Source organism: Antedon mediterranea, chromosome 5 (assembly GCF_964355755.1).
Source record: "Antedon mediterranea chromosome 5, ecAntMedi1.1, whole genome shotgun sequence".
In the NCBI taxonomy this organism is placed as follows: domain Eukaryota; kingdom Metazoa; phylum Echinodermata; class Crinoidea; order Comatulida; family Antedonidae; genus Antedon; species Antedon mediterranea.
The window spans coordinates 9,080,554-9,105,490 of NC_092674.1; the positions used below are offsets into that span (position 1 = coordinate 9,080,554).

Sequence of the window (24,937 nt, forward strand, 5' to 3'; positions counted from 1 at the left end):
AATAGATATATAACAAATTTGCACAATTGATTACAGAGCAGTGAGGGAGATCCTCCACAATCACATGACTCATTAGTGACTTTTTTAAAATGTTCATCATGATCTGTTCATCATGATCTGTTCATTAATATTCAATGTTCGTAGAGTTAATTAATCAACATATGCTTGACTGTCTTATGTGCAGGTACATAACTAATTAAGTATACTACCAATTACCATAATTGCAATAATTGGAAGAACTCTGTGAACGATTGACACAAGACTTTCTTAATTAATTTAATATTCGGCTGCATTTGAATGCAAAATATTATTACGTGGGCCCATTTATATCATTATTGTTTATTGAATATTAGCATCATCATTGTATCAAATCTTTTCTGTTCTAGTTTTGACTGCTCCACAATCTTCAGAGTTTAAGGTATAAATGTTGGGGAGAAAAAAAACATAGTTGCAAGGAAGCATACTGGATTTATAAAATATATCTATTACATAATACTGTATTGTTTAAGAGTATACTGTATTTGATTTGGATATTATTATCATTGAATGTTTACATTATCTTAATAGTTTATGCTGCATGATATCATGGTTGTTGAAAATTAATAACAATAATATAATGTTATGGGGAAAGTATATAAATGGTTTGCGATTATAATATAATAAGTAAGTAATATTAACATACAAATAAAGTTTTGAAGTTAAATACTAAATAAACCTGCAAACAATAGAGGGCAGACTTTCATTCCACTATTTCCCTGTTACGGATGGATAACTTGGCAAAAATGTTCATGCAGAGAGGACGCAAGATGGATTTTATTGATGTCAAGATACAGTAGAAGGTTTACATGATACTGTGTAACAAACGCATTTTATTTATGCAGTACCATGTGTTGAAGAAACTGCGTTATAAAATGTATATTTTACTGTACTGAAAATGATCACTTTTTACAGAAACTTGAAAATCAAGTTCCATTTAAAAATAAAACCAGCAAAAAAACACAAGACATTTCTATTGGATAATTTATTTATGTTCTTTGAATCTTCTAAGAGAAAGATAATAACAGTATTTTTTTTTCTTAACAGTGTAAATTGATTGAGTGATTAAATATTGACTGAAATTTTCATAAATTCAGCATAACAGCTATGGAATCTATCTTGATTTTGTTGTTAAATTACAAAATAGGACACCCCGATGAATACAAAGCAATAGAGCATAGCCAACACATGATGACAACTACGACTGCAAAATTTAAGAATTTTGCAAGTCGGGCAAGAAATTAAGAAAACTACAAAAACATTGTTTGTGATTTTGCATTGGTGTTTAATATGCATTATTACTTTGTAGTCTTTGATGGTGTTGCAGTGCACTCAATAAGGGGGGGGGGGGGGATCAAAGTTATTCTACTGCAGTAACTACATTGTTTTACTGCAATAAAATATGGTTTTATAGTTTGTTGCAATTTAGAATGAATACCCAAAAATTCTTGCTAAATAATTGTAGAAAACAGGTTAAAATGCAGTAGAATAACTTTGGCATGACCCCTGACCCATACCAATTCATTAAGTATTTTCAAATTCAATCTATAGTACAGTTCATCTTCTAAAATACTAACTTCAGTAATGGTTATATGGTCTGCCTAAACTACATAATTATACAAATCAGAACGATTTAAAATACACAAAAATAGATGAGATGACGGAGGCTCAAGATCTACCGCAGCATTTATCAAATGTACATATACCTGTAGTACTAGAATAATTAAACATTACTACAGCACTATGAATTTGATAAACTTTCTATTTTCTTATATTTGCATAAAATTGTATATTTTTTTCTTAATTGTAAAATAGGAAAAATTTAAGTTTGAACAAAATTATAAACTAAACAAAAATAGTTTAGTACACAAATGTGTATAGCACCATGATACAGTGGGTTTTTATATATGTAACTAACATATACAAATTCTCTAAAATATAACCATTTTTTCTACAATGGTTTTAAAATCTAATTACAAAATAATGTTGAATTATTAATTATGTAATAATAACTGACAATGTATACAAAAAGTAGTAAATAAAATGTTATGAAATGAGGTTCTTGCAGCATTTGTGTCCAGAAATTTGGAAATATTATTGTTCAAAATGTTTCCAATTTACAGTATAAAATTATTTATTGTACATGAAAACTTTCTTAAAATCTAAGCCAAGACTGAGTGCCTATTTAGTCACTAAACTGAGATATTATTACCAAAATTATGACTTTACTTTATGTTTTTTTTATCTTAACACATGCAAGTAGGCCTTGGTTCAGCAAAGTATACAGTAACCACCTGCCTCCTATGATACAAGTACTGCATGCCTACTGTTTGCTTAGTGACATATCCAGGATATAGAACTTAAACATACTTTAACATTTTTATAATCACCCAACTTAGATATATGACACTCTTCTAGAGAAAAAGTAAAATCTGACTAAAAAACGACTTGTGTACATGCCACCTGTGTGTTAACAAGCAATATTGTCAACTGTTATCTGGGCTGTCTACATTAAGTTAACCATGCCAAAATACATTCAACATACGAAAGATATAATAATAAAAAATACTTTTGTTGAATGTATAGAAATATCAAACAGAATATATACATGTTAATTAATTTGAAACCATTTAAAATTTTAGATAGTCATGGGTAAAAATACTGTGAATATGTTATTAAATATGATTGAAATATAGGCACTAACTCTTGTTGCTAACTTAGGATTTTTACAGAATAACTGTGTTATAGCAGAAAATCTCAGATTATGTAACTAACGGACCCCGGCTGCATACTTTACATCTACTAATACGGTTAACTTGATTTATTTTTATGGTTTCCGAGCTTGGTTTACTGAATTGTCCGTTACGATCAATAGTGGCCAGCCAAAAACTGTATGTTGTTGCATAGTAATTACATTTACCATCACCATGGCATTCAATAAAGGGAGATGGACGGAATTCTTCTAGGCAGGATCCAGGGGAAGCAAGAGATTGTCCTGAGCCTTCTGCTCCAGCACCAGTATGCTGCAAAATAAAAAATTAGGTGTTACAAAACCTTTTGCATAATTATTCAATGTTATTACAAAACTCATTACAAAAACTATTATTATTATCATTAGTATTACAATACAACTACTAATTATGCAACAACAATGGAAAAAACACAATTCAAAATAAAAGAGTTCGAAGTTCTGATAGAATTGTTGTTTCCACGCATGGCTTGTGTACATTTATTTATTTTATTTATTTATTTTATGTCTTTAGGCATGGTTAGTAATAAAACATTTTTTACCATAACAAAACTGTAACCGATCCAAAGTTCAGTCCAACCACTTGGACAGTCTGGTATAAGTATTGTTTGACTGTGAACTGCTAGTGTTTGAGCTGGGGCCTCACAGACACTGCAACGACTGACAAACGGACGCATTTCATTGGATTTGATAGGTGCCATATCCATCGGCATTGGTTGATTCGTTGACAGCCAATAGGAGTAGTCATTACGGTTCGCAAAGTTACATGTGTTCTGAATGTTACAGAAGAGGAATGGCATGGTGCTAAATCTTCTTAAACATGACCCCGGTTGACCTGTATTTACAAAAAATTAAACGAAAATATAGATTAGATTCGCAAATTGAAAGATGAAATTTGGTATAGAATGTCATTACATCGAGCATTACCCAAGTCTTGTCCATGAGCTCTTTCATTTCCTTGGGCATACAGGAAGCTATATCCATCCCACATCCTAGTGGTGCCGCCAGGACAATCAGGAACCTGTGTACTTTGACTATGTCTGGTTAAGTAGAATCCAGCAGGAGGTGCTTGTAATCCTTGAGCTCCTGCTGGTCCTGGCTGTCCTTTATATCCCAAAGGTCCTCTTTGTCCTCCTGGGCCTGTCAAACAACATTATATAGTGTAAATTGGGAGTTGCTGAAAGTTATATCCTGTTTTATTAAATATATATTGTTCCTTTGACAATTATTTAAAACATTTGTGTTGACTATGACATGACGTAATAGTTATTCACAACATAAATTGGACTGAAAAACAAAATTTAGCTTAACTGCTTATTTTTAATAAATGAAATCATTTTCTGTTTTTTTCAGCAAAAGTTAAATGTTTTGGGGGACAATACATATTTAAAAGTTGTACTAGTGAATCAAGACAGTAATAGCAACATTTACCTCGATCTCCCTTCTCGCCTTGGTCACCCTTTGGTCCTGTTTGACCATTCAATCCACGTGGTCCATCTAGTCCACGTTCACCCTTTGATCCTGGAATGCCTGCAGCACCTGCTTGTCCAGGTTCACCATTTACACCTTGAATTCCCATGACACCAGGCCTACCATTGCTTCCTTTAAGCCCTTGGGGACCTGATATACACAAGTGTAAAGAGAAATAATATAATAAAGGTAAACAATCATTCATTCATTAATTTCATATAGTATATCCATAAACAAACAAAAAATCATCACAATCAAAATCTGGAAAATCTTTTATAAATGTATTATTTGTAATGTCAGTAATTTATGTTATCACTTTGTATGTATTTTTTATGATGATTTCCTAATAAATTCAAATCAAATCATTTCATACACTTACCTAGATTTCCTTTTTCCCCTTGATCACCCGGACGTCCAGACCTTCCAGGTTCACCTGGTGGTCCTCTACTTCCTGGTTCTCCAGCCTCACCCTTAGCACATGGAATAGCAGGACTTCCTGGGGAACCATCTGCTCCACGATCACCCTTTGCTCCAAATGAACCAGGTAAACCCTTTTAAAGAATGAAACAGAGTTATTTGTTTGTCCAATAATCGACAAATATTGTTATGAACCTCTTGTATGACTTTGGAAAACATTTATCTTCTTAGTTTGGTTCTCATCTAGGACCCAATGCAAGTAATTTGACCAATCACAAGTGACAGATTTTACAAACTGTCACTTGTCATTGGACATTATGGACCTATTATAGGTTCATGCTTACATCATTGCCTTGTGCCCTAGTGAAACCCAAGCTTTAACCTCTTTTTTTGTAGATTTTTCTGCCTACACCATCAAAACTTATGTGATATGTCCATATATGGACATGATGATGTCATAATATATGATATCTTTTTGACAAACTGGTACATACCGAATTACCCTTGGCGCCTCTTTCACCCTGAACTCCAAATCCAGGACGACCAACATCACCCTTTTGTCCAATTTCTCCTGGAATACCAATCAAGCCACTAGGACCTCGTAGTCCAGGATTTCCTTAAGTGAAAACAAAAATATTATTAATTCTTCTCAAAATAAAAAACGAATAAATCCACTAGATGAGAGAATGAAGAAAATATGTCTCTCACTCCTACAAGGATCTAGCCAATACCTTCTTCAGCTATACACTTAAAAGTGGATTACAAGGCCATTCAAAGAAATTTTACAAATGTAAAATTATCAAAACAATCTTTCAGAAGCAGTGTTTTTGACAGCTGAACCATTTTACCTGAAGAAGTTATTTCTGGCTAATTTTGAAGAAAGGACGAGGGTCCTACCTCTGGACAAGAGGGCCTAACTTACTATCAAGTGTAAAAAGTGTTAGTAAACATACTAATCATTAATGAATTATCGCATCCCAAAGTTCATGTATTTCAAAAGCAACCTTGAAAAACATAAAGTAAATATCTTACCATCTGCACCAGTAGGACCACGTTCACCTTTATCACCCTTCTGTGCTGAGCATGGCAGAGCATCAAGTCCAGAATTACCCTTATCTCCACGTATGCCATAAGTACCCTTCTGTCCTTTCGGTCCTTGTACACCTTTTCTTCCATCCAATCCTTTAGGTCCGACCTGTCCAGGTTCTCCATTGGCTCCTGGACTACCATTAACTCCAGGTACTCCATTTCTTCCTGGCCGGCCTGATAATCCTCTAAGCCCCTTTTCACCTTTTTCACCATTTTCGCCATCAATACCCTGTGGGCCTCTATCTCCTTTAACACCAGATGGCCCAACAGAACCCATTGGTCCTTCACTACCTCTAGTTCCTGGTATTCCAGCCTCACCTTCATCACCGTTAGGTCCTGGGGAACCGATACGTCCTGGTGTACCTGAAATCAGATGATTATTTTACTTCATGTTTATCCAAAGGCAAATTACTTTCACAATGCTTTGGGTGGGCTTGATCTCAATGGAGATACTAATGTAATAAGCAAAAAGCTAAATCAAAAGTTTTAAGTAAAACAGCCAAAAAGAAAGTGCAAAACTTGCGGAAAACACTATTCTTTGTAAGGGCTACTAATATCTATATAAGAGAGAGAACATTTGAGTTCCAGTTAAAGGAAAGATTATTAATCCTGTACTACTACATTTCACAATAAAAAAAAATTAAAAAAAGAATTATAACTGGAAATTAATCAACAAAATTGTTTCTTTACATACATTGTTTTCTGCTAGTGATGTCATTTTTTGTTATTACCAAACCAAGTTATTAATTTATAATAAATTACTTAAACCTGTTAAGAAAAACAATACCATTGGATCCACGTGGTCCTCGATCTCCCTTTTGTCCTGGCCTTCCGATACCTGGTTCACCTTTCTCTCCTGATATACCTCGAGTTCCATTAAAACCATCAAATCCCTAAAGTTGATTATCAGGTATAAACTTTTTATACACTTTTTAAAATCATATGGCCAAGTGATAGAGGGAATTATTTTTTTTTAAATAATCCAATTATTATAGAGAAAGAAATCCTAGGCATCAGCATCTATAGCAAACAATTGGCATGGCATTACGCCAAAGAGTATAAATGTGTTTTGTTAACAAATGGTAGAGAATGCATGGCACTGCATATTTTTAACTTTAGTTAACCAAAAAGTAGCTTAGTAGTATAGCTTTAATAATAGATTTATGCACTATCTGGATTTTTTTTAATATCGCAGGAAACTCAAGTACGATTAATATCAGAAGGTCTGCATTTTTCATGAAAGCGAAAACACTGAAAAATCTTGCATAAAAGTTTATTTTTCCACATAGAAGATACCATACCTGGTTTAATTAATGTTCTATTGAAGTAATCTTACAAAAGATCTTACAAAATATATATGTATCAAAACATGTAAAAAAAGCCACCACAGAATCACAAAACACATGCCCAATTTAAAATCAGCCCTGCTCTGTTATAATGCTAGTAGTAGTAGTTGACAAATAGGTTATTAAAAGCCCTGTTTACTTACCGGTCTTCCCGAGTTTCCTTTGGCTCCTGGCATACCAATCATGCCCTGTTCACCCTTAGCTCCTGAAGGACCTCGTTGGCCTGGCTCGCCATTCAAACCCCTTGGACCAGTGTTACCATTTTCTCCTGTAGTTCCTGCCAATTATTTAAGTTAATGATAGTTTAAAAAAATTTAACTTTGGTGTGTAATAAACTACTACATATACTCTGATGTCATCATAAAACATGCCTTTGTTGCTATTAATTCCCAGATTTCTATACTGGCCTATCATTCAATCAATCACTGTATTATTAGTACTGTATTACACTATTTCATGAAGAAAAATAATTACATTTGATTTTTGGTTAAACTCAAGCAAACAACTTGATTGAAACTGCAAAATGGCCAATTCAAAGTCTGATTTTATTAATCTTCATTTTTTATTCATACACTATTTCAGATAAGTTATAGATATCTTGACTGCTTACCTCTTTCACCCGGAGCTCCACGTGAACCTCCTATACCTCCTAGACCATTCAATCCTGGTTGCCCCTTTTCTCCCACAGGACCAGGTAATCCAGTCTCTCCCAAAGGCCCAGCTGGTCCATCACTTCCTGGTTCACCATCCTCTCCATTTGGACCACGTTGACCATTTCTACCAGAATTACCTGTATCAAAAGAAATTTGAATATGAACTTCTTGATAATAGGAAGCTTTTGATTTGTGATGACTGACAACCAAACAATGGCATGTTAGTTCATTGTGCACATAAAGGAATATTGGGACATGTATCCTCGCTCATCGGTTTAAGACAGATTTGATGGTTTCTAGGTCCAGGCAACAACAGACTGTTGGCCTGACATAGGTTAGTCACAGTCTTTGCAAAGCAAAACACCATTGAGGTAAGCACTAGCCAGTCTGAGTGGGGAAAGGAATGTTTGGTGAATATGGCACTTTGCATTATTCATTTGCATAAATCTAATTTGAGTATAGTACATGAGTTGGTCACATTTACGCATTAAGTTTATGCTGCATACGTTTAATTTATTCATTTATTATTATCTTTTGGATTTGAACGTTTTTCTATTATCACTATCTCCATTTGGAAGAGTAAAGTATTAGTCAATATTACTACCTGGAGCACCAGCTATTCCTCTTGGTCCCCTGTCTCCTTTTTCTCCTGGGCTCCCGTTAAATCCTGGTTTTCCCGGGATTCCAACAGATCCTTTGTTCCCTGGTTGTCCTGGTAATCCTGCTGGTCCATCATTTCCAGGCATGCCAATTCTACCAATCTCTCCTAAACAAAAGAAGACCAAACATCATTAGAATCAGCATTTATTTCAAAACTAATATACAAAACTATTTTGTAATTTTTTCTATTGTATAATCAATGTGAACCAAAAAAGTAAAAAGTATTGTTAAGCATTATTCCTCAGAGCATAGAATGAAAATACAAACAAAAAAACATTGAAGGGAAACAAACTTAAGTTTCACTAGAAATTACAATCTACAATTCGTCTACATTAAAGTGAAGTCAAGTGGCCAAGCGGTTAAGGCAGGGGCACAGCATACCATTTGCACAGGTTTAACGCACTCTATTGTTCTGGTGGTAGAACAAGTTTTCTTAGATAAAGACTTAAAAACTGGAGGTCCAGTGTGCACTTTAAAGAATCCATTTATATCTTTCAGAGTAGGGGGTTACCCAGGTGTACTGGTCCATGCAGTCCCTGTTGTGGACAGATGAAGAGGTGCCGTTTGATGCCAGCACTCGACACGAAGGGATCCTTAGGGGAGTAGAAAGTTGTGGTATGTGTTGTCACACCACACACAATTAAGCCCAGTATGCTGCAAGTCGCAGGTTATTCTTTCATTTACATTTACGAGAAATTGCAAATTCAAACATTTTTAGCTTACAGTAGTTCATTCATCAGATATTCTACAAGACCAATTTTTGAAATGTTAAATTAATTTAATTAAAATGTACCAACTAAATTAAAAGTTACCCTTTTCTCCTGGTTGTCCATTGTTTCCTGGTCGGCCAGAATTTCCTGGCTGTCCTTTTAGGCCTGCTGGTCCAATTACACCCTTTTCACCTAAAAAACACCACCAAAATAAAGTATGTTTCTTACTAAAACTGTAAGATAAAGTTTTTGTTTTCATTCTAAGTCAAGGTTTTTTTTCCCTTGCTAATGATGAAAATTAAGCAGTGTAAATATCATGTATCTTTGATCTGACAGGACGAATTGTACAGTCTTAAGCCTACAGCCAAAATGTTTACACTGGGGTCTTTTTTCCACAAAAAGTGTAAGCATAAGCAACTGAAGAAGGCCTAGCTTAAAAGTATTTTGCCTCCTGGCTAAAAACAATTGAAAAGGAGGTTCTTTTGAATCATATGAGTCTATTGCATTTCCAGTGTACAACAGACAATAGTATGGTAAATAATTTTAGTTTCTATAATTACTAAAGATTCAATTAATAAAAACATATTATCATGAAATTTGTTAATGTAAAAAGTGTCCTTACCAACTTGACCTGGGAATCCCATAAGACCTGGCCTTCCCTTTGTACCTGGCTGTCCCTGGAATCCATTATCACCTGGTTGACCATCTCTTCCTATTTCTCCCTTTTCACCCATTTGACCTCTCCCTCCAGCAACACCAGTTAAGCCAGGCACACCAGCATTTCCTGTTCATAATTGCATAACATAGCAAGGTAAACATATAGTATTTATAAAGATATTACCTGCTTAGAGGTGTAATATAACATTTGAGATCCACCAAAGGAACTCTTTTTTTCTCCAACTATGTCTATGAAGATCAAAGGTTTTCTCAAAACCTGGATTGTAAATTTATATACATTATAAATAAAATAATGATTTAGACATTGTTAAATACTGACGCACAATATTAATTCATGTGAGGAAGTTGAGACATGTTTTTTCCTTCCTTACCTTGACCCAGTTTTAGTGGTTTTTAAGTCCAAACAACGACCGGCAAAAGCTCCATACTATGGGTTCCTTTATGGAATGCCCTTGGAAACTTTCTGAGCACAACCTGGCCTCCTCAATGACAACATTTATATATAAATACTACTACGTACCCTTTTCGCCAGAGATTCCTCGTATTCCTGTCGGTCCCCGTTCACCTGGAATGCTATCTCCTGGTGCGCCAGGTGAGCAAAAGCCATTTTCTCCTTTTTGACCTATAGAAAAATAAAATAAAAATATAAGAAATAAAAGATGACAAGTATTATGTTATCTACAATTCCTCTAATAACAAAATGTGGCACATGAAATTGAAATCAGACATTAGCCAGAATTTTCAAAATTCATATTTCCACAAATACTGAAACTACATAATCCAAGATTTAAAATTCTGAACAAAAATATCTTGATACCATGTCTACTTCCAGACATATCACAGTCTAAAGTTTTGGCTGTTACAATCAGTGTTTTGAGAAAAATGCTTTTTAAGTTAAGTAACAGGAAATGACAAATACTAAAAAATAAACATTCTAATTGTTTGATTTGAATGAAACTTCGCACCTTTGTTAATTAACTATTGTTCTATTATTATGCAAACTTTTCAACAACCCACTGGAACATTTTCAGTTTAAGCATAAAACATGATAGGTTTTATGAAAATCATACATAATTTACACCATCTTTTTAACCAATATGTTAAAATTTATTTATTCATTTGTCTCAAAATAGAAAAACACCAAGGAAATGTAAATAAATACTGTTTCAGCTATCATTTTCTGTAAAAAAAAAAATAAAAATGTAATTTTCAACCCTTTATTGTTTTTGGCTGTCTCTACAAATCTACACATGCGACTTATATCCGATGTCACTTACATGTGCCACAAATACAGTATAACGTATATCCTCGAGTATCCTATTTCAGGTCTAATTCTACCACCTACTTTACGTGATTTCACAAACGGGCATATCCTCAAGAACAGTCAGTATTGACTTTCGATCTGCATGTAGCCAGTTTAGATGGGTTTTTAAATCCTTACAAATCATTTTATTCCCGAAAACCAGGATGGGTATAATCTCACCCCTCAAAGTCAGCTTAATTTCATACTATTGTCTGCATTTTGAATCAGATACTAAATTGAAAGTCATATACGGTAAGCTAATTGTGATGGGCGGTTGACGAGGTCACTTAATTTTCCTTGTAGTACGCATTTTAAGAAGCACCTTTATAAACAACTAGCCAAGTATCGTAGCTGAACTACCAAATCAAACTGAGGAGATGGAAATAGCTCGGACATTTGAAAACAAAAAAGCAAATTACAACAGTAGAATTGCACCGACAGAAGCCGTGGCAAGAAAGCAGCAGATGACAACTAGAATTGCATTGACAGAGGCAGTGGCAAGAAACCAGCAGATAACAACAGTAGGATTGCACTGACAGAAGCAGTGGCAAGATAGCAGCAAGACAATAGTAGAATTGCACTGACAGAGGCAGTGGCAAGAAACCAGCAAGACAACAGTAGGATTGCACTGACAGAAGTAGTGGTAAGAAACCAGCAAGGCAACAGTAGGATTGCACTGACAGAAGCTGTGGCAAGAAAGCAGCAAGACAACAGTAGGATTGCACTGACAGAAGCAGTGGAAAGAAACCAGCAAATGACAACAGTAGAATTGCACTGACAGAAGCCGTGGCAAGAAACCAGCAAGACAACAGTAGGATTGCACTGACAGAAGCAGCGGCAAGAAACCAGCAGATGACAACAGTAGGATTGCACTGACAGAAGCAGTGGCAAGAAACCAGCAAGACAACAGTAGGATTGCACTGACAGAAGCAGTGGCAAGAAACCAGCAGATGACAACAGTAGAATTGCACTGACAGAAGCAGTGGCAAGAAACCAGCAGTTGAGAACAGTAGAATTGCATTGACAGAAGCAGTGGCAAGAAAGCAGTAAGACAACAAAAGGAGGATTACACTGACATGGCAACTGGAATGGAAAAGAAAGAGAGACGCAGAAGGACAAAAGAAGAGAAACAGAGTGGAATTATATATTGAGGCAGAAGCAGTAGCAAGAAACCGGGAGAGATTGAGAGAATATGATCAATCAATCAATCATAAAAAATTTATTTCCACAAAATGGTGGTGTCACCTAGAAAGCATATGCTTTTGTTAAGGACGCCATTAACAAAACAGACAAAATATGGGCTGATGTGCCACTGGAAACGAAAAGGATAGGTGAGACTAACATTGTACCATTTAAAGAATCTCACCTTCTTAGGAATTTTCCCTAAGCTAAATGTAGCTACATAAGTTTACCTTTAATTGATTCACCAGGTCTTCCATTCAAACCAGGTTCTCCAGCATCTCCAGGCGAGCCTTGATTACCCTCTAAACCTGGTGAGCCAGGGGGGCCTTGAAAGCCTTTTGGTCCCTCTGGTCCATTTAGACCTTCATTTCCCTTACTACCCTAAATTAAGATATACAAATTAGATGTATTATTTACAACTTACAATTGTTTGTGTGACACATATATAATATAATTGTTTTCTTTTGGTGTACAGTAGACATAAGAAATAAATATCGGCAACAATTATATGGGTTCTACCCAGATTTATTAGAAAACTAGATTTCTCAGTTTCTGTAGCAGATGAAGTGAATGAATAAGAGAAACAATCAATGAACATGAATTTTATTTATTTCCATTCATAGATCAATGGGAAGTTTATCTAAAAATCAGTAGGGTACTGTTCTAGCAATCTTTCACTAGATTACATGGACTCCTAGTCTGGGCTCCAGACGGAGTTTTTTCTTAATATTAGTAAAAATATAAATATTTTTGCACATATGGCGTTTCATACGTGTATTACTTGAGTTTGGATACTCCATCTGGGGAAACACGCAAAAGTCACGTGGTTTGACACCAATAATTCTTGGTGCATAGATTATCCGGTTGACTAGTTTCAGCTGCATGCGATTGGCTACTCACTCAAAGACTCAACAACTAAGATGGTACGCATGCGCTATGTTACGTTTAGACAATCAATGTACTTGGGTACATCATGGATTAAAGAATAGAAATCCATGGGTACATTGATGAAAGTTTCTGAAGGCTAGAAATGATTTTATATATCTAGTAGTAGTCTGGTAAACATTTGATGGGATTTTTCCCAAGAACATGAAAACTCGTCTTGCTTCTCCGCAAATCGAACATTGAATGGATCATTTAATATAACGCGGAGATAATTTGATTTAATTCCCACCCAGACCCTGTCCTGTTCTGTGGGATACAGATCACTCCGGCCGCGCTTCAATCCGGCCGCGATTTATTCCGGCCGCAGCTATGGAGCGCCCAATGAGTCTTTTACAACCGAGACACGTTTTTTTGTAGAGAATCAAAATAAACATTTGTAATCATACAGTATATTTTTTCTCTTTCAGGATCACAACAACATCGCAAGTGTTTTAAATTAGGTCTAATGCTAAAACAAAATAATTTATGTGTTTTATCCAATGTAATAGGCTAGTAGTATATTAATTGTAATGTGATTAATTAATGTAATTTATTTATGTACCCTATATGTCATATTATTTTTATCATATATAAATTAAAATATAAAGTCATTGTAAATTGGACTGTACAAAAATAATATATTAATTCTTGATAAATTCCAGGTAACATTAATTAGACGGATATTTGATTATTTGAAATAAATTAATTCATATTGTAAATATTGTTATTAACTATAACAAACATCAATAATAATTGATTATTTGAAATAAATTAATTAATATTTTACATATTGTTATTAACTATAATTAGTAAGTATGGGTACTGGCAAGATAAAGTGTTAAAAAATAAGGGTTTTAACTAATTTTTAATGTTAATAAATGTAAAGCTATAAAAATAAATGTACATAGAAAGAAATTAAATATTGTTATTCAACCATTAATTAGACGGGTATTTGATTATTATTTTATTATTGAATTTAATTAAGTTAAGTTTAGTTTGAAAGAAAAAGCAGTTCCAACTTCTTTGAATGTTATTGTTAATGAAAAAAGTAAAATTGTTGCTAATAAATATTCAACTAGTTCCATTTAAATTCACCAAGAATTTGTTATAACACTGAATTGAACAGTATAGAAAACGTAGATATTGGCGCTCCATACTAACGGCCCCTTTGCACAGGAAGTCGAATTGAATAGCAGCCGGAGTGCATACATCGTGCTAAACTGATACGGCGGCCGGAGTGAAGCGCGGCCGGAGTGATCGGCTACCCTGTTCTGTGTAGTGGTGTCGTAGCCCTGTCTGTTGTGTGTGAATCCTGTTGTGTGCCGGTGGTGGTATGTAGGCCTACCTCTTATTGGCGTTTTATTTGGCAGGTCATGTGTGAGTTGAGTAGGACCTACGAAGGAGGCCTAGGCTAAGGACTAAAAAATTAATAAACAAACAACTTGGCAACACGATTTCATATTTCAACAGTCTCAATTGTACATTCAGCACTGTACGTACTCGATCTTTTTCATTTTGAAACAAAATGATCATTGGTTGATTTGAAATCCATATTTACATACCGCCCGCCCCATATAGCCAAAAACGGTATGATAACCTACGTCATTCTTATCAGATGTTTGCGGTCTGCAAATCGATTTCTATACGTGTTTCAAAAGTCTGTATTTTCAGACGAAAGTCGCGGTCGAAATAAAAACAAATAAATAAAAAAAAAACAATACAGACTTGGGGCAAGTCTAATGGACTCCATATGCAGTCAGTGGAAAAATGGCAAAATTCTTCCTACTTCCTACTTCTAGGAGTTTTTTGTGGTTTAGTTATCAAATAGTCTACAGTGCTGATTTTGCCATTTTTCCCTAACAGAACCATGAAAGCAACTGGATCATATCATGCAGAATACACTAAGAAGAATGCTATGTATGCAAATAATATTATGTTATAAAAAAAATTGTGCTACTTACACAGTGTATCATATTCACAGTTACTAAATACCGACTGATTTTTTTTTTTTGTGAAATTTGGATACATTTTAAAGATATTTTAATTATTCTAGACTCATTCATTTTTTGTATATTTTGCCCATTTGGTTGTTGTGCCACACCTATTCAGGGACAGAAACTATTGGCCTCCTTTGGCAATCCTTTTATGGTGCAATAACATTCTTAAAATAAATTTTTATGAGATAAATAACAAACACAACCTAAAACTGACTTATTCATATGATGTCTAATATCGAATGAATGAATGATAATGTACCTTTTCTCCTCTAACTCCATCTTTGCCAATATCACCATCATCACCTCTAGGTCCTTGAGCACCAGACAGCCCTCTAATACCCTGCGGGCCAGGTTCACCCTTAGGGCCTACATCCCCCATTGTAGAGTCACCAGGCGCGCCACGTGGACCCCGAACTCCTGTTGGGCCTGGTATACCCAATTCTCCTTTTGCACCTGTATATCCTCTGAGCCCTACAAACACAATTACTTTTTTTTTAATGGGATTAGGGGTTGAAACATTGGTTAGTATAACATTTGAGGTATACCATGGTACAAGCTAACAAAATAGAAAATAAAAGGACAGTGTTATCTATTTTATTGGAAAATTCCACCAATTGATTGATCTTTTTTTAATTTTATTTTTAAAGTGGGGTTAAGCAGGATTAGAGTAATCTACTCTAAAATTATGAATAAAAGTCTTGAGGTCTGGCAGTATAATATTTTGTATCATTATTAATTAAAGAACATCCTAGGACTTGAAGATATAATGTTCACCTGCAAAAAAATTATTTTGTTAATCTTTTGTTGTGGATATGCCAATTTAATGTCCCATAAAAATTATTGTACTTATAACACAAGAATCTCATGTTCGTTCGATGTCCATTCAAAACACAGTATCGGAAGTACAGGGTTAAAAGGTCAAACTGGGCTATGCCATTTCACAGCATGGAGCAGCGCCCTCTCCAAACTAGGAAGTCAAAACTTGGTTAAAACTATTAATTACCAGAGGGCTCATGTCTCTGTACATGAATATATTACATTGTTAATACAAAACATAGTAAAATTCAGTCTTTTCAAAACTAAAATTATTATTATTATTTTTATATGATGATCAACTACAAAAATAAACTAGTTAATCAAAGCAGTTTTGCATAATTGTTTTATTTGAAAACACTTAATTCAATCAAATATGGGCCTATAATAAAGGGCATAATAACAATTAAAGTATTAATTTAAAAAAACTTAAAGAAATTATTGGAACAAAATTTGAGCCTGTTAGGACAGAACAAATTTACACGTGTAATGGTCGCATGTGGTGTAAATTTTGAGATAAACTAGCTGTTTAAAAAATCTATCTCATGAGGTAGACTTTTCAATTACACCTTAAAGACCCCTTCCCTGCAATTTTGGACGTTTTTTGGAAAATAATACATATATATCACTTTAAAAACATTAAACCATGTCATTCCTTGTCTTAAATGTACGTTTTATGGTAAATTATGATAAAAAGTGAGAAACAATGCACTACCTAGTAGCTCGCGGCGATCGACCTCTCGTGGACGGTCTTAGGCCTAGCCTAGCTAGGCTTAGTTTTGTAGGCCTAGCTGGTAAACATCGGTAGCGTACGAACATCGTACGCTAGCTATATACCTAGCCTGACGTTGTATAGTTGCTGCATTAATTGTCTTTCTATTTTTGCCAGACTCCGTTGATACAAATTGGGGAAAACCCGGTATTTTCGCTGAAAAGTTAGGAGTCTTCCATTTGTTTTGGCTTCACGATCGATCGAAAAGTGGGCGAATTACAGGTGAAAAACAAAAACATCAATCCGCGCGCAATGCATTTTGGGATTTATAGCGGGCCGCTATAATTATTAGAATCGATTTATTTTTCACATTTTTAACCGTTTAAAGACGAAACAAGTTATCGCAATAGGACCATATAGTATTATTTTTACATTAAATATAGTTTGTGATCTTAAATTAGATCTAAAAAACGTAGGGAATGGGGCTTTAAATTAGATCTAAAGAACGTAGGGAAGGGGGCTTTAAACCGCAAGCTGATTAACTGCAAGATATAGAGAAATTTGATCTTAACAGTGTAAAGAGATGCATGAAATATGACCCCTGCTGGGTATTTTTCTTTTAGTTTACACGTGTAAATTGTTCATCGTCCGAATGATCACTGATTACACAATGTAAAGTTACACATGTAACTGATTTTACATCTGAACACAGGCAAAATATGGTATAAAATCCGTAAACTACATATTTGTATCCTTAGCATAAAAGAAAATTGTAAATTTTTTTAGTGCTTTTTTATGTCCTGTCATCTCCTCTACAGTAAAGCAAAGATTTTGAATTTCTAATTTGTTGAGGGCGCACTACTCAATGGCTTTAATAGTGAATTAAACAACACATCAAAAACAAGCAGTCCAGCTTAAGGAAACAATTATACATCAATGTCACTCATTGAAATTATCAATGCATTAAAACATCAAAACTTTCTCTCAATAGGTGTCCCAAAGGTAAAGTTTTTCTGCTACCCATATATCGACACGATGATGTCATATTACTACCATATTTGGGCACATCACAGTGTAGAATAGAGCTTTTATTTATTTTATTTATTTTATTCATTTCGGCAATAAACATAAATAATAATTACAAAAAAAAAAACATAAAAATATATATATATATATATGAAAAACAAGACACGAGGCCGAGGAAAGACAAAAGCATTAAACAAACGCTGTCACCGGTAAGGTGTGTCTCTCCAACAAGCAATAAGTAAAAAAAAAGAAGGCTTACCTTGCACACCTCTGTTACCCTTTTCACCCTTTCTACCAGGATCACCTACTTCACCCTTCACTCCAGGAGAACAGCCTTTTACTTCTACTCGTTCTCCTTGAAAACCTATATAAAAAGAACACATAAAACTGTAATTCAAAAGCTCTAAAATCGTGTGATGGATCAAAATGATGGAAAGTTACATAATCTATTTCAGTGGCTAAACTTGGTTGGTTGCAATACAGGTACTTGGCTTGTTGTACTACATGTACTTGATTGGTTGTACTACAGTTGAAAAAAAAAATAACCTTTTGAACCCTTCTCTCCAATAGAACCTTTAGGTCCTCGCAGTCCCTGGTCTCCTTTCTCTCCAATTCCTTTTTCTCCTTTTAAGCCAGCAGGACCTGGGACTCCTCTTTCACCTGGTGCTCCAGCGCTTCCTGGTTGACCCTCTTCTCCTTTTGGTCCAGGAGGACCCTTTAATCAAACAAAAAGGAATTAAATAAATTGTGTACTTTTTAAATTTTAACGTAATTTTCCTACTCTAATTCTCTGAAAAACCTCCAGGACCGCTGGACATTCCTATCTAGAGGACATCCTATGAAGGGGAAACTTTCCTGTTCAGGGGTCAATATTATGTTTGTTGAGTGTCCCCTTAATAGGGATTCTAATGTAATAATAGTCTAATAGTACACATGCATCGACAATTTAAACAAAATTTCAATTTGTGTAAAGGGGTTCAGATCTCTCTTTAGGCTTTATTGTTTAAAACTCCTATCTAAAGATTTATATTATAGCTATACTTGATTTGAATGGAGCGATTAAGGCGGGTACCGAAAATGTCAGAAAATCAAGGCTGTCTTTGACCATAATTGTGAAGGTCCATCTGCAGTTTAATAAACCTGGTGCATCTTTTAGAAGAGTAGGATTTTACACCAGTGTACTAGTCTATCTCAGCCCCTGGTAGACTCTGAACTGTGGCTGCTGTGGGTCTGTTGATTCGAATTTCTTTAATTGGGTATGAATAAAGTAAGAAAAAAAGAAACATGCTTTCTTGTGGTAATTTCTTGTGTGAGCAGTATCTTACATTTTTAAGGTTGCTAGGTTGTGCTTGTCCTGGCAATCCCCGTTGACCCTTTACGCCTGTTTTTCCCATACCTCCTTTACTTCCCTTTTCTCCCACTGGTCCTATTTCTCCCTTTGGTCCTGTTTCTCCCCTGATACCTTGTGGTCCATCATTTCCTTCGATACCTGTCTCACCCTAGCAAACAACAAAAAAAGAATAATATTTTAGTTCTATGGTATGTATGTATATAAAATATGTATCATTATTTCGATTCAAATCAGCGTTCAAAATGACAGAGATGTGAAGAAGAAGAAGAGCTCTTTACTTACCTTAACTCCTGATGACCCTTTTTGACCAAGACGACCAGGATTCCCTCTTGAACCTTGGTTTCCAAGTTCACCTTTCTGTCCTGGACCTCCAACCGGACCACTCCTTCCTGGTGTTCCTGGTTCTCCCCTCGGACCATCATTTCCTGGTCTGCATGTACCACAAGGCTCTCCCTTAGATCCTAAAATTATCATTTTAATTAACATTTCTGACACATCATAATTCACATCAAATTTATCCCACAGTAATATAAGAAAGAAGGAGTTAAAATTTAAGTTAAAAAACAACTACACCTTTTCAACATATTTCCATAGACTTGTTTGTTCTGTACTTATAACCTACCTTGTTATGTTGTAGTATTAAATACAAATGAAAATTTTAAATTTTGGTGATGTTCCCAGATTTCCTGTTATTCATGTCAGCATTATTGCTAGGTGTTTAAAACAAACATACCTGAAAAACCGATAGACCCAGTCACACCTTTTCGTCCTATATCACCAGATTCACCTTGTGGACCAGGTTCTCCTCTATCTCCTTTAGGTCCAATAGCTCCTGTGTAGTCACCTGACTCACCCTTAGGGCCTAAGAATATTTAATCAACATTTTTTTTGAATAAGATTATTTGTGTAGGATGTACACAAGACTTATATAACTTTATTTATTCATACAGTTTATTCAATATATTGTGTATTATTTAATTCATTTTGTTTAATAATAAGTATGATAAATTTTGGAGGATTTATGGTCTGCATAAAATAAAAATAGATGATTTTCGGTACTGTATCTATAATTTTTACAGTATCATAAGCTCAGTTTATGATGCAGTATCACAATTTATGTTGGTTACATTTCATTGTGATACGAAAACACCTACCAGTCTCTCCTTTATACCCTCGAACTCCTCTTGCCCCTAGTGGTCCAATTGGGCCTTGAGCTCCATCCATTCCTTTATCACCCTTAATTGAAGTGCCTGGAGTTCCCTGTTCACCTCTTATTCCTACAAATCCCTTTTCTCCAGGTTGTCCAGGCATGCCATCCATTCCACTGAGACCTAGTTAAAATGAACAAATATTAATAGCCTGTCCCAATAAGCACCTGTAAATGAGAACACATTCTGAATTTACTTACCTATGTGTACTGGACATAAAGTACTCTGGCAAAAAAATTTGGTTAAGAGACTACATCACAGGAACATTTATACTTAAATTATATAGTAATCTTCTTACTCACCTGGTATACCTGGTTCACCTTTCTCTCCATAACCTGGTCGTCCTGGTTCACCCTTCCCTCCTTGAAACCCCTGAGGACCAGGATTTCCAGTTCGTCCAGCAGAACCTTCAAATTGAAATAATTATTAATAGATTTAATAAATAATAAATACATAGTCTTCGGAAAAGACATTAATGCTCAAATCTCACATGGGCCTACAGAACTCAAATGTTAATGTATGTATAGCGTATTCTACAATGTCTGGCGATGTGAACTTATGTTACACTTTTTAAGTACATGCTTCCTCTCTAATGGTCATCTCATGTCGGTGCTGCCAACTACAGCACTATTTCATCTGTCAACAACAGTGGCTATGTGAGCTAGTACACCGGAATAACCTCTACTCATCTCAAAAGATGTACTAGGTATTTTAAAGTGCAAAGCTTTTACCAATTTTATATGTAAATCTCTCGCAATTCAGTTTTATTTTATATATACTGCAAAGAGAAATATTGAATAAAAGCAGAATGAATGAAATGACCTTTGTGCGTACACAATTTCTATAATTCTATAGTACTCATCCACATCATGATTTTGAAGACTGACCTTTGAAATACACTGTTCACAGGTTCTAAAGAAGTTCAGCAGTAACAATTACATATTCATCTTTCTATACAACACAAAATTATACTTACCCCTATCTCCTTTATCTCCACGTTCTCCAGTTTCTCCTCGTTCTCCTTCCCGACCCTGGGGTCCTCTTTCACCTTTTTCGGCTTTGACACTTGCATCCACAACCAACACTCGTCCCTAAAGGAATATAAATTAATACAATTTAAATCTAAACTAATTTTTGCTATTGAATTTTTCATTCAAATATGTTTTGAAAAACACAAACATAATCATTAATGGAATTATGCATGTTAATTAATGTGTTTGTGGTGTGAACATGTTCTTTGATTGGATGAGTTAAAGGAGAAGATCAAGTATAAGTAGACTTGAAATGGAAACTAGTACAGATTCAGACTAAAGTGGGGGCTGAAAAGAGAGGAACCAAAAGCCATAATACTTACCGGAGGACCTTCAGGTCCAACTCGGCCTTTATCACCTTTACCTCCTTTTTCACCCTGTGTAAAAACAAAGAAATAGTTATTAAATATTATCAGGGCTAGAAATTTTCAATCCACTCCATTCGATTTTAATACTCCAACTATAAAGCAAGCATTGATAGACTAAAAAGTACTATTTTATCAAAAATTATAACAAATAGCAAAAATTTGCTGATTTTGACATCTAGCAATTATTTGTTTTGTAGTTTGATTCGGTGAAATTCATGTCCTTCAACTTTTGTTTTTGTTATTTATTACAAACCAAGAAAATTAATTCAAGCGTGGAGAGATGACATCATATCTATACAGGAAGAACTTGCGCTAGGAGGGCACAGAACAGAAAACAATGGCAGAGGCTTAAGGAGAGCTACATCATGGGAATCATGGAGTCGAGAAAAGGTGAAAAATTGTACGACTTGACCAGACTTAACTGATAGCTGATTTGACTTAAAAAGTCAACAGTTAATGTGATTTGTGTCTGAATATATTTTGAAGTAGACAATTAAAACTTACAATGCCTCCATCTCGTCCACTTAGTCCGGGCAAACCTTGCTCACCCTTCATGCCAGTATCTCCTTGCTCACCATCTACACCTGGCTTCCCTCGCTTACCCTGCAAAAATAAAACAGCAGGATAATATGTAGATTCTACAGTCAACTCTCTCAAGACACCTTGGGCTGCCAAATATGTCTTCCAAATGGTAAAATTAATGTTTGAACTTTTGAACATTGAGAAAAGTCTGTTTTTGAGAGTTTCCAGTTTGCCAAATGTTGCTTACTGGAAGTTGAGTGTACAGTATTTATCAGTATTATCGGATTGGATGATATATGGATAAAATTCAGGTAATTTTAAATACCTTTCCTTTTCTTTACATCCATCATTTATAAAATGATTTGATGAAATGAAAAATTGATTAAAATATTTAATGTGTTATCAATAACATCATTAGCAATATTGGTAAACCAAGTAAGTAAATTCATTTTAAATTTAAAACTAATAATAATTTCTTTACCCTATCACCCGCATCTCCTGGTTGACCCTTTTGACCCTTTGTCCCATCAAATCCACGAGGTCCCTAAAAAAAAGAATTTAACATTATCATAATGAACTGGTTATTTGTCTACCCGGCACTCAATGATCTTTTGACAACTAAGATTCATTAATTTTTAACAGCTAGATGATGTTTCTTATTTTTAAACATTCAATACATTCAATATATATAATGAGTAATCAAATATATTCAAATAATATAATATAATCAAAATATTTTATATTTAGGACACTAAGTTTTTAAAGTGTACATCAGTGTGTGTGTACACTTGACCTACAGTTTAACATCTCATTCTACCACCAGAACCAGTGAGAGAGCCTCAAACCCTTGCCATAAAGGCAAAAGATTATAAATACACTGTCATAACTGCACAGCCACTGAGATCAAATTGATACACCCTCATCTCATAGTACCGTATATTACTTCACAAGGCAGAATCTCTATTTTCTAAGTTTAACAGACATAGGAATAATTTCAAACTGGACAATGATATACTGAAAATTAAATCAATTTTGAAACTGTGAAGATGTGTCAGAATGTTCATGTTCACCCAACTGAGATTGGAACCTAGAATATTCTGTAGATATCCTACTATTAGACCACTGGGCTTTCATGGTATGGTTCAAATAAGAATATTATAGTTACCATACTTCCTGGTGGACCAACTTCCCCTTTCATTCCTGTCATACCCTTTTCACCCTAAAAAAAATACAATGTTACAAGAAATATTTTTATCATTGCAATTATGAATTTCTTATTATTTTACTCATAATTTGCACGATAATAATGATAACTAATACTAAAAGTACTATTTGATACTTACATCTTCACCTTGTTTACCAGCTATAAATCTAATTTCTCCAGATGATGGTTCATTTTGAGTTGAACAATCAATTGCTGGCCCACGTGCTCCTTTTTGACCCTAAATAAACAAATGGAAACAAATGTTTCTTTTAAATTAATCATTGATTAATATTGTTTATTGGCCATACCATGTTGAAACAACAGTTCTTGTATTACCAAAGTTAATCACACTTCTTCATTTTCATAAGTTCCACAATCAACAAATTGATTATTACTTCTAGAAGGCTATAGTAGTGGATGTGTGAGGTACTGGGTTAACCCCTTAATCATGGTGAGTGAGTGAGACTCGAGCCTTTATCGATATTATGGCTACATATTAAAGTCCACTGTCTTAACCTTAATCAGCCACTCACTCGCACTTGGGCCTGGTTAGAACCTAGATGGTAGACTATCTGGGGATGTCGGGTGCTGTATAGAGATTCAATGAAGTATTTGTATTTTAGTTTTATTTATTCAGGTATAATATAACAATTTACAAAAAGCAGAAAAAAAAGATTGAAACATTAAAAATGACAGACCAACAAATTCATAGCAAAACTACACATCAAATTAAATAAAGCATAAAAAACGTTAAAATGTATTGGTAATGGTATCCTTATTAGGCAAGATAGTTTACTGTTATTCTACAAATAGGAAGAAAATCCAGAAACCTTGAAATACCTCCAATACTTTTACTACATCTCTAGGTACAACATTAATAGAAAATAACTTAGCATAGGGGTAAATTATTTAATCCACCATAATAACTAATTACGGAATTAAGTACCTTTTCACCATCACTTCCTCTGTAATTGACCCCCATAACACCTTTCTCTCCTTGAGGCCCTAGATCTCCCTTTGATCCCTGTATAATAGAAATAATAATTATGACTTAATGATGATAATACCAGGGAGTTGTAAAATAATACATGACCATATTAAAGTAAAGCAGTAGGCCTAACTTATGAGTTAACAATGTCCGGGCACAGATTATTTATAGTTTTCTTGTAACACTAAACAAGGCAATTGTCTACTAATGGGTACATGAATACATGTGTTCTGGTAGATGGTATACTATTCAAGGCAAGACATAAAGACTGCTAAAATACTACCGAAAGCAATATGTTGTGATTGGAGGATATGTAGTAGAGGAGTTATTTTAAAAATAAAAAAAAACCTACTGTTCGTCCTTTATACCCACGTTCACCTTTACTTCCAGGTGCTCCATCATTTCCTGGATATCCCTAAAATAAACAAAGAATTGTCTAAATGGAATCACACAATAAAGTAAGATGGAAATTAACATGTGAAAAGTAAAATATACAGCTA

General features: G+C 34.6%; 1 protein-coding gene across 1 annotated transcript in view; it reads right to left on the minus strand.

The window, feature by feature from the left end:
- Positions 1 to 1,012: 1,012 nt before the first annotated feature.
- Positions 1,013 to 24,937, minus strand: part of LOC140050147 (uncharacterized) — a 54,872-nt gene continuing 30,947 nt past the window's right edge. The window contains exons 7-37 of the mRNA XM_072095204.1: positions 24,790 to 24,852; positions 24,396 to 24,473; positions 23,589 to 23,687; positions 23,411 to 23,464; positions 22,727 to 22,789; positions 22,228 to 22,326; positions 21,679 to 21,732; positions 21,301 to 21,415; positions 20,627 to 20,731; positions 20,271 to 20,447; positions 19,850 to 19,978; positions 19,399 to 19,577; positions 19,091 to 19,264; positions 18,312 to 18,480; positions 18,025 to 18,129; positions 15,474 to 15,685; positions 12,524 to 12,674; positions 10,329 to 10,430; positions 9,753 to 9,914; positions 9,233 to 9,322; positions 8,365 to 8,526; positions 7,718 to 7,897; positions 7,251 to 7,384; positions 6,549 to 6,654; positions 5,705 to 6,124; positions 5,167 to 5,288; positions 4,635 to 4,806; positions 4,217 to 4,405; positions 3,713 to 3,925; positions 3,328 to 3,620; positions 1,013 to 3,059 (exon numbers count right to left, since the gene is read on the minus strand). Of these exons, the coding sequence (XP_071951305.1) occupies positions 2,799 to 3,059; positions 3,328 to 3,620; positions 3,713 to 3,925; positions 4,217 to 4,405; positions 4,635 to 4,806; positions 5,167 to 5,288; positions 5,705 to 6,124; positions 6,549 to 6,654; positions 7,251 to 7,384; positions 7,718 to 7,897; positions 8,365 to 8,526; positions 9,233 to 9,322; positions 9,753 to 9,914; positions 10,329 to 10,430; positions 12,524 to 12,674; positions 15,474 to 15,685; positions 18,025 to 18,129; positions 18,312 to 18,480; positions 19,091 to 19,264; positions 19,399 to 19,577; positions 19,850 to 19,978; positions 20,271 to 20,447; positions 20,627 to 20,731; positions 21,301 to 21,415; positions 21,679 to 21,732; positions 22,228 to 22,326; positions 22,727 to 22,789; positions 23,411 to 23,464; positions 23,589 to 23,687; positions 24,396 to 24,473; positions 24,790 to 24,852 (4,632 nt within the window). The 3' untranslated portion in view covers positions 1,013 to 2,798. The remainder of the gene's footprint in view (positions 3,060 to 3,327; positions 3,621 to 3,712; positions 3,926 to 4,216; positions 4,406 to 4,634; positions 4,807 to 5,166; positions 5,289 to 5,704; positions 6,125 to 6,548; positions 6,655 to 7,250; positions 7,385 to 7,717; positions 7,898 to 8,364; positions 8,527 to 9,232; positions 9,323 to 9,752; positions 9,915 to 10,328; positions 10,431 to 12,523; positions 12,675 to 15,473; positions 15,686 to 18,024; positions 18,130 to 18,311; positions 18,481 to 19,090; positions 19,265 to 19,398; positions 19,578 to 19,849; positions 19,979 to 20,270; positions 20,448 to 20,626; positions 20,732 to 21,300; positions 21,416 to 21,678; positions 21,733 to 22,227; positions 22,327 to 22,726; positions 22,790 to 23,410; positions 23,465 to 23,588; positions 23,688 to 24,395; positions 24,474 to 24,789; positions 24,853 to 24,937) is intronic.